Source organism: Brassica rapa, unplaced genomic scaffold (assembly GCF_000309985.2).
Source record: "Brassica rapa cultivar Chiifu-401-42 unplaced genomic scaffold, CAAS_Brap_v3.01 Scaffold0995, whole genome shotgun sequence".
In the NCBI taxonomy this organism is placed as follows: domain Eukaryota; kingdom Viridiplantae; phylum Streptophyta; class Magnoliopsida; order Brassicales; family Brassicaceae; genus Brassica; species Brassica rapa.
The window spans coordinates 1-10470 of NW_022610931.1; the positions used below are offsets into that span (position 1 = coordinate 1).

At 43.6% G+C, this 10470-nt stretch overlaps 1 protein-coding gene across 1 annotated transcript; it reads right to left on the minus strand.

The window, feature by feature from the left end:
• Positions 1–1826: 1826 nt before the first annotated feature.
• On the minus strand, positions 1827–5092 carry LOC117131498. Its single transcript, XM_033283609.1, has 2 exons — positions 4686–5092; positions 1827–3166 (listed from the first exon to the last, which is right to left on the minus strand). The coding sequence occupies exon 2, from the start codon at positions 3163–3165 to the stop codon at positions 2077–2079; it is 1089 nt and encodes a 362-aa protein (XP_033139500.1). The 5' UTR covers position 3166; positions 4686–5092; the 3' UTR covers positions 1827–2076.
• Positions 5093–10470: the final 5378 nt, after the last annotated feature.

Sequence of the window (10470 nt, forward strand, 5' to 3'; positions counted from 1 at the left end):
TTTCACTGTGTTTTTCGTTTCTTTGCAGGTTTCTTTTGTATAGGGATGAAGATCTCATGGCTACTCTTCATGATTGATCTGCAATTTTTCATTGGTTTCGACTTTTGTGTAACAGCCCGATTCCCCGGAGTCCGACCGGGGTTATCGAAGGGGCGTTATGGACACGTGTCTACTCATCTAGACAACCCTACGTGTCCCGTTACTGGTCCCGAGAGACGAGCGCATAACCTTCTTTGAAATACCGTCATACCCACATCCATATACTTCTACTTACAGTCCTGCGCACAGGAAAAATGGAAATGGAGGGGTGAGCAACAAGTTACTCAGTGAAGTGGTTCTAGACCAGCCTGCCCGCATGACACTCTATACTACTCCATGCGGGAACTAGGACTGACTAGACTACTAAATCAGTTAATGCATTTTCATCATTTCCTAATGTTATCTGCAATTTCCACAATCACTTCCATTCATTTCTAACAACCTAGCGATCAATCAATACAATGATCTCACTCATTGCCACACGCACGTCAAACCCTAGACTTAACCGACTCCTCTTGTCCGTCCGACCCGACCCTATGACACCTTTAACTCCCCGTTACCCGACCATGAGCTAAAACCCTACAATGCACATCCTTTTCAACTTTTCATCTTTTCCTCTTTTCCTCTTTTCCTCTTTTCCTCAGTGGGTAGCCCCCCACTAGGCTTCTACCCCATATTCATGTGGATTCGCCACATCTCCTATGGGTGCTTCCATATTCATGTGGATTCGCCACATCTCCTATGGATACCTAGCTTGGACCACTTACCCCACCTACAAACCTTAGACTCTCTATATGCTTTCCCACCCATGCTTAACCTTAACATCCTTCTTTCATACTTTTACTTATCATTTCACTTCCTTATCGTTTTCACTTAATCCTCCCCATTCCCAATTACTTTCCCTTTTCATTCATACTTGAACTTGGACTAAATCACTAGACGCCACCCGTTATCGGTGTCACACACAATACACATCGCATTCAAGTTCTACTTCAATAACGTTTATAATCATTGCTCATCTATCATCCTAGCATTTGTTCCTCTCTAGCATCCTAACTTCAATCACAACAACACATGGGACAACACAACCAAACATACAAGTATCAACTACCAATCAATCATTACCACGACAATTCAATTCAGTTCATCAAGTCCCATTTATCAGTATGAGGGTTCTTATGCATCATGATTCATTCATCTATCATCCTAGCAATACCATGTCCTATCAACCTAACTCCCAATCAGGGTCTAATCAAGCCTAACTCCAACATAAAGGAGTATACAGAACCATGAAAGAAGGTTGGGTTCGAAACACTCCACCTTAGTCTTAGATCTGGATCTGGATCTGGAAACGAGGATTTGAGAAGGTTGAGATCTGGTCAGCACCACCACTTCACGGCGCCGGCGAGAGGGAGAGAGAGAGAGAGCGTGCGACGGCGAGGAGAGAGAGAGGACGCGCGGGAGAGAGAGAGAGCGACGCGCGGGAGAGAGAGAGGAGAGAGAGAGACGGCGCAGGAGAGAAGGAGAGAGAGCTCGACGGCTAGGGTTTTCGACCTCCGGGAATTCTCTGCAGGCTTCGCTTCAGATTTGTGATGAGGCGAAAGGGAGACTGCATCTCTTTTTATAGTAAAGGGAAGGGGAAGCCCTAGGGTTTTGCTAAATGGGCCGTAGAGAAGCCCATATTCTTTGGGAAATTTTTATGGGCCAGGAACCGGGCCGTTACAATCCTCCCCCGTTAATCGGAATTCGTCCCCGAATTCCAAAGCCCACATCTTTCAGACCAATCGTTCGTTACCAAAATGGATTCACACATTCACACAACAATCAAGGGAGGCATACATGACACGATAACTCTACTGGGATCTTTAAAACCAACGAAGGAATGTCATAAATAATAAAAGGAGTAGGACTACAATAGTTTGTAAAAGAAAACCCAGCACATCTGCACAATACAGAATGCCGTAAATAAGGGAAGGAACACCAACTCCAATAACCAATAAATGAAATAAAACCAATAGCGAAACACGTGTCCTACTCCTACGAATCGTCTCTAGGATCTCGTCTAGCCACATTGACATGGCGAGGGGCAGCGGGACTCGGATCCCAGGTCTTCATCGCCCTCTGCGACGCGGTCCTCCTCGGCCTCCGCCTCCTTTCCGCCAACCACTCCTCCGCATGCAGTGCTTGGTTAGCCATCCTTCTCACCAGTGCAAATTCCAGAGGCTCCAGGACTCCCACGAGTTCTTCACGAATATCCCCACGTAGCCCGGCCCTAAACAGATGACACCACTCCTCAGCTGGCTTCGGTTGACACATCTTGGCCGTATCCAAGAACTCCTCCAGGTAATCTCTCACCTTGCGTGGCTTCTGAACCATCTGGACCAGTACGTCACAATCACATGTTACTGCAGGTGGTTTTCGCGGACGCCCCCGCTTTCCCTTAGCGGGTGTCCCTACCGGCACCTCATGGCCATCGACGTCCCCACCCGGGTTTCCTCCTTCCATGCTCGAGAGAGCGGCCTTATCGGCTGCAATCTTCTCTTCTGCCTCCATGGCGAAACCTGCCATCCGCCTCACTAACGCGAACTCCAAGGGCTCCAAAACACCCCTCAGCTGCGCCTGGAGCTCCTGGCGTAGCCCGTTCTTATACCATATGCACCACGTCTCTGCATTCTTCGGTTTGCACAGCTTGGCTTGGTTGATGAAGTCCTCCGTGTATCCAGCGACTGATCGGTCCTCCTGAGCATTCTTGCTCAGCACTCCACACTGGCACTTCCCGGTGAACGCCCTTGGGGTTCCCCCTGCTGCACTTGGCGTCTTGCAGGGACGGCCACGCTTCCTCGGGGGTCCCTCTTCGGTTGCAAGCTGGAACCTCGCATTGCCCTGCAGTAGGCGTGTCTCCATAGCCATCCTCTGGAAATGAGGCATCAACACCTTATGCCTCACAGTCTGCTCGTGCGGGTACCTGAATGGGAACTCCCTGTACTGTTCTTCAGGATCCGGAAACATGGGTAGCACCAAGTTACCCTCCCTGTCATAGTGACGCCTTTGGGCATACTCCCTGGTGTTCCTCCGTCCGTAGTGCATACGCGGCATCCTCCACTCGTAATGGTCAAGCGAAAACATCCTGCAATAAAATTTCAATCAGAACCATAATAGAAGTATGGGTATAGTGGGATTTTCAATTAATTCTTTCACAATCCGAAAATACTTAGTAATATTGCAAAATTTTTTTTTTTTTTTTTTTTTTTTTTTTTTTTTTTTTTTTTCCGAAAACGAAATATATAAAAATATTTTTTTTTTTTTTTTTTTTTTTTTTTTTTTTTTTTTTTAAACGTCGGAAATGCCGATCCCTTAGGACAGAACTAAGGGATCTTAACCCGCTCTGATACCAATTGTAACAGCCCGATTCCCCGGAGTCCGACCGGGGTTATCGAAGGGGCGTTATGGACACGTGTCTACTCATCTAGACAACCCTACGTGTCCCGTTACTGGTCCCGAGAGACGAGCGCATAACCTTCTTTGAAATACCGTCATACCCACATCCATATACTTCTACTTACAGTCCTGCGCACAGGAAAAATGGAAATGGAGGGGTGAGCAACAAGTTACTCAGTGAAGTGGTTCTAGACCAGCCTGCCCGCATGACACTCTATACTACTCCATGCGGGAACTAGGACTGACTAGCCACTACAATCAGTTAATGCATTTTCATCATTTCCTAATGTTATCTGCAATTTCCACAATCACTTCCATTCATTTCTAACAACCTAGCGATCAATCAATACAATGATCTCACTCATTGCCACACGCGTCAAACCCTAGACTTAACCGACTCCTCTTGTCCGTCCGACCCGACCCTATGACACCTTTAACTCCCCGTTACCCGACCATGAGCTAAAACCCTACAATGCACATCCTTTTCAACTTTTCATCTTTTCCTCTTTTCCTCTTTTCCTCTTTTCCTCAGTGGGTAGCCCCCCACTAGGCTTCTACCCCATATTCATGTGGATTCGCCACATCTCCTATGGGTGCTTCCATATTCATGTGGATTCGCCACATCTCCTATGGATACCTAGCTTGGACCACTTACCCCACCTACAAACCTTAGACTCTCTATATGCTTTCCCACCCATGCTTAACCTTAACATCCTTCTTTCATACTTTTACTTATCATTTCACTTCCTTATCGTTTTCACTTAATCCTCCCCATTCCCAATTACTTTCCCTTTTCATTCATACTTGAACTTGGACTAAATCACTAGACGCCACCCGTTATCGGTGTCACACACAATACACATCGCATTCAAGTTCTACTTCAATAACGTTTATAATCATTGCTCATCTATCATCCTAGCATTTGTTCCTCTCTAGCATCCTAACTTCAATCACAACAACACATGGGACAACACAACCAAACATACAAGTATCAACTACCAATCAATCATTACCACGACAATTCAATTCAGTTCATCAAGTCCCATTTATCAGTATGAGGGTTCTTATGCATCATGATTCATTCATCTATCATCCTAGCAATACCATGTCCTATCAACCTAACTCCCAATCAGGGTCTAATCAAGCCTAACTCCAACATAAAGGAGTATACAGAACCATGAAAGAAGGTTGGGTTCGAAACACTCCACCTTAGTCTTAGATCTGGATCTGGATCTGGAAACGAGGATTTGAGAAGGTTGAGATCTGGTCAGCACCACCACTTCACGGCGCCGGCGAGAGGGAGAGAGAGAGAGAGCGTGCGACGGCGAGGAGAGAGAGAGAGAGCGACGCGCGGGAGAGAGAGAGAGCGACGCGCGGGAGAGAGAGAGGAGAGAGAGAGACGGCGCAGGAGAGAAGGAGAGAGAGCTCGACGGCTAGGGTTTTCGACCTCCGGGAATTCTCTGCAGAGCTTCGCTTCAGATTTGTGATGAGGCGAAAAGGGAGACTGCATCTCTTTTTATAGTAAAGGGAAGGGGAAGCCCTAGGGTTTTGCTAAATGGGCCGTAGAGAAGCCCATATTCTTTGGGAAATTTTTATGGGCCAGGAACCGGGCCGTTACACCATCCTTCCATGGCAAGGTTGATCCAGATGCCTATTTGGAATGGGAAAAGAAGATCGAGCTTGTCTTCAATTGCCAACACTACTCCAATGCCCAAAGGATCAAGATCGCCGCAACTGAATTTTATGATTATGCATTGAGTTGGTGGGATCAGCTTGTAACTACTAGACGGCTTAACCAAGAGAATCCGGTTGATTCATGGCACGAGATGAAGTCACTCATGCGCAAACGGTTTGTTCCAAGTCATTATCACCGCGATCTACATCAAAAGCTACGCAGACTTACCCAAGGAACACGAACTGTTGAAGAATACTATCAAGACATGGAGTTGCTGATGTTACGCGCTAGTATCTTGGAGGATAGAGAAGCTACTATGGCAAGGTTTCTTGGAGGACTTAACCGTGAGATACAAGACAATGTGGAGATGCAACACTATGTGGAGATAGAAGAAATGTTGCACAAAGCTATTCTAGTGGAGCAGCAGCTCAAGAGGAAGGGTAACTCACGCAGCTATGGATCTTCTAAGTTCCACCACTCTAAGGAGGAGAAAACATCCTATCTAAAGGATAGCAAGCCTCAGCAGAAAGAAGAGACTAAGCCGAGCAACCCATACAGCAAAGACAAAGGCAAAGCTGAAATTACTAGTTCAAGAACCAGAGATGTTAAGTGTTTCAAATGTCAAGGGCGTGGGCATTATGCTAATGAATGCACCAACAAAAAGGTTATGATTCTTCTTGAGAATGGAGAGTATGAATCAGAGGAAGAGAAGTTTGGTTCTGATCATGAGGAGTCTGATGAAGAAAGTGAAGTAGAACCCGTGAAAGGAAGATTGTTGGTGACAAGAAGACTCTTGAACGTACAAGCTAAGAATGGAGAGCTTGAGCAGCGAGAGAATCTATTCTACACAAGGTGTATGGTTCAGGGAAAGGTGTGCAGCCTCATTATTGATGGAGGAAGTTGTGTCAATGTAGCTAGTGAGACAATGGTGAAGAAATTGGGTTTGAACATCCAGAAACACCCAAGACCCTACAGATTGCAATGGCTCAATGAGGAGGGCGAGATGAGAGTTTCTACTCAAGTACTGGTTCCTATAGCCATTGGTAGATATGAAGATGAAGTCTTGTGTGATGTGTTGCCAATGGAAGCCAGTCATATACTTCTTGGAAGACCCTGGCAGTATGATAGACGTGTGAATCATGATGGCTTCACCAACAAGCACTCATTTGAATTCAATGGAAAGAAGACTGTGCTGGTGCCTTTGTCTCCTAAAGAGGTTCATGAAGATCAACTCCAGCTTCAGAAAAAGAAAGAGAAAAAGATTGATCTCAAACCTGATCATAACAAGCATCACAGCCTCTATGCCAAACAGGGAGATATCAAAAGAATTCTCTACTCTCAAAATTCTATTATCTTGCTTATGTTTAAAGAGACTCTTCTAACAGTTACTGATCACACACCGGATCATCCGAGTGAACTAGTCTCTCTTTTACAGGAATATGCAGATGTGTTTCCAGAAGATAGCCCCATTGGATTGCCTCCAGTGCGTGGGATTGAGCACCAAATAGACTTTGTACCTGGTTCTACACTGCCCAACCGTCCAGCATACAGGACCAATCCAGTTGAAACTAAAGAACTGCAAAAACAAGTAGAGGAGCTGATGGAGAAGGGTCATATCCGAGAGAGTTTGAGTCCTTGTGCAGTTCCAGTGCTCCTTGTGCCTAAGAAAGATGGGAGCTGGCGCATGTGTGTTGATTGTAGAGCAATCAACAACATAACAGTGAAGTATCGCCACCCTATTCCTAGATTAGATGATATGCTTGATGAGTTGCATGGTTCTTGCATATTTTCTAAGATAGATTTGAAAAGTGGATATCATCAGATTAGGATGAAAGAAGGAGATGAGTGGAAAACTGCTTTTAAAACTAAACATGGCTTGTATGAATGGTTAGTTATGCCATTTGGATTAACCAATGCGCCTAGTACATTCATGAGACTGATGAATCATATTCTTAGGTCTTTCATAGGCATCTTTGTTGTTGTGTACTTTGATGATATATTAGTCTACAGCAAATGCTTAGAAGATCATATAGAACATCTTAGGGCTGTTTTGGATGTTTTGAGAAAAGAAAAGCTTTATGCCAATCTAAAGAAGTGCACTTTTTGCACAGATAACTTGGTCTTTCTAGGTTTTGTTGTAAGTGCAGATGGTGTAAAGGTGGATCAGGAAAAGATCAAAGCAATACAAGAGTGGCCGAGTCCAACTACAGTGGGAGAAGTAAGGAGTTTTCATGGACTGGCAGGTTTCTATAGGCGTTTTGTGAAGGATTTCAGCACTCTAGCAGCTCCCCTAACTGAGATAATCAAGAAGGATGTAGGATTCAAGTGGGGAGAAGTTCAAGAAGCCGCATTCCAACTCCTTAAAGAGAAGCTTACTCAATCTCCTCTTCTCATACTTCCTGATTTTTCTAAAACATTTGAAATAGAATGTGATGCCTCAGGAATTGGAATTGGTGCTGTTTTGATGCAGGATAAGAGACCTATTGCTTACTTCAGTGAGAAACTCAGTGGAGCTACTCTCAACTATGCCACTTATGACAAAGAACTCTACGCTTTGGTGAGAGCTCTACAGACTTGGCAGCATTATCTCTGGCCAAAGGAGTTTGTCATTCATACCGACCATGAATCTCTCAAGTATCTCAAAGGACAAAGTAAGCTCAGCAAGAGACATGCTAGATGGGTAGAGTTCATTGAAACCTTTCCTTATGTGATCAAATACAAACAAGGTAAGGAAAATATAGTTGCTGATGCACTATCCAGAAGGTATGTCCTCTTAACTACTCTTGATGCTAAGTTGCTAGGCTTTGAGCAGATTAAAGAAATGTATGAATCTGATCCTGACTTTCAAGAAGCTTATAAATCATGTGCTAAGTATGCTTCTGGACATTATTTTAGGCATGATGGATTCTTATTCTATGACAATCGTTTATGTGTGCCTAATTGCTCTTTGAGAGATCTATTTGTCAGGGAATCCCATGGAGGAAGCTTGATGGGTCATTTTGGTATAGCAAAAACCCTTAAAGTTCTGCAGGATCACTTCTATTGGCCGCATATGAAAAGAGATGTGGAGAGAATCTGTGGAAGGTGCACAACTTGCAAGCTTGCAAAGTCTAAGGTTCAACCTCACGGTTTGTATACTCCTTTGCCTATTCCTACTCATCCTTGGAATGATATATCTATGGATTTTGTTATGGGTTTGCCTAGAACTAGGACTGGGAAGGATTCTATCTTTGTGGTTGTTGATAGATTCTCTAAAATGGCACATTTCATAGCTTGCAATAAGACTGATGATGCATTACATGTAGCTAATTTGTTCTTTAAAGAAGTGGTACGTTTGCATGGAATGCCTAGGACTATAGTTTCAGATAGAGATACTAAATTCCTTAGCTACTTTTGGAAAACATTGTGGTCTAAACTAGGAACTAAGCTATTGTTTTCTACTACTTGTCATCCACAAACTGATGGACAGACTGAAGTAGTTAATAGAACCTTAGGTACTCTCCTGCGTGCATTCATCAAAAAGAACTTGAAATCATGGGAAGATTACTTACCTCATTGTGAATTTGCATACAATCATGCTATGCATTCTGCTTCTAAGTTTTCTCCTTTTGAAATTGTTTATGGGTTCAATCCCATCTCACCTTTGGATCTAATACCTTTACCTGAGTGTGAAAGGGTTAGTATGGATGGGAAAAAGAAAGCTGAGATGGTTCAGCAGATTCATGAGCAAGCTAAGCGCAATCTAGAAGAGAAAACTAAGCAATACGCCAAACAAGCTAACAAGGGAAGGCGTGAAATGATCTTTGAAGTTGGAGATCAAGTATGGGTTCACTTGAGGAAAAAGAGATTTCCAAAAGAGAGGAAGTCTAAACTAATGCCGAGGATTGATGGCCCTTTTGAAGTCACCAAGAGGATCAATGACAATGCCTACAAACTTGATCTGCAAGATGAGCCAGATTTGAGGACAAATCCTTTTCAAGAGGGAGGGGATGATGTGATCATGGACCAACTAGCTAATGGAGATGATGAGGATCTAGACAAGCCAACTGATGAAGATGTCCTAGCCTTGCCTAAAGGACCTATGACTCGATCAAGATCAAGGAAGCTCACGCAAGTTATTGGAGGATTGGTTAAGATGTCATGGAAGCAAGAGGAATGTCTTGGTAGAAGCTTGATCAACCAAGACACACTTATCACCATTCAAGCTACTTCATCATCAAGCTGATCATCAACTAAGCAAGCATTCTATGCGTGCTCTTTTTCCCTATCTTTGGTTTTGTCCCAATGGGTTTTCCAAAGATAGGTTTTTAACGAGGCCATAGATTTGCTTCTCAAAATCTCTTAGTTGTTGATCTCGATCCAACCTTATCCCGGATCAACCTTATGTTATATTATGTCTTTCATGCTTTTGTTTTCAAACTTGTCATTAGTATCTATTTTCAAGAGAACCGTGTGCCTTTACTCTCTTGATAGTTTTCGAGAAGCTTGGAGTCTGTTCCAACTTCTCTTATATAAGTGTACTTTGAAACCCTTATCAATAACAATTATCTTTTATCAAAAACCCCTTTTCTTTGTTCTCTCTATTGCTTGTCCGCGAGTTATTGAGTGTTCTTGTTGGTGTGTAATATCCAACAGCCCAAGAGTGTCTATCTCGGTGTGTCATATCCGATCTAGTCACTTAGGAGTATCAAGAAGCCTTTCCGCAGCCTCTTGTGTCACCAATCGACCCACAACCTTGTAGAGCTTGAGTCTTTGATTCGTTCTAGCAAGGATCTATCCCATACTATCCAGAGAAGCAATCTAGGGACGTATTAGAATCACTCTATAAGAAGCTTGATTTGGAAACATAAAGTGTTGGAGAATCACCAGGAAGTTGAATAAATCTCATAGGAGTTGGGATGAAGAAGTTATCCCACTTTCTAATCAGGTGATTCCAGTTTCCCAGTTTGGGAATAGGACAGCTTCTTCGTCGTTCCAATCAAACCAGGATGAATCACTTTGTAAGAAGCTTGATTTGGATACATAAAATGGTGGAGAAACACCAGGAAGTTGAATAAATCTCATAGGAGTTGGGATGAAGAAGTTATCCCACTTTCTAATCAGGTGATTCCAGTTTCCCAGTTTGGGAATAGGACAGCTTCTTCGTCGTTCCAATAACACCAGGATGAATCACTTTGTAAGAAGCTTGATTTGGATACATAAAGTGGTGGAGAATCACCAGGAAGTTGAATTAATCTCATAGGAGTTAAGATGAAGAAGTTATCCCACTTTCTAATCAGGTGATTCAAGTTTCCCAGTTTGGGAATAGGACAGCTTCT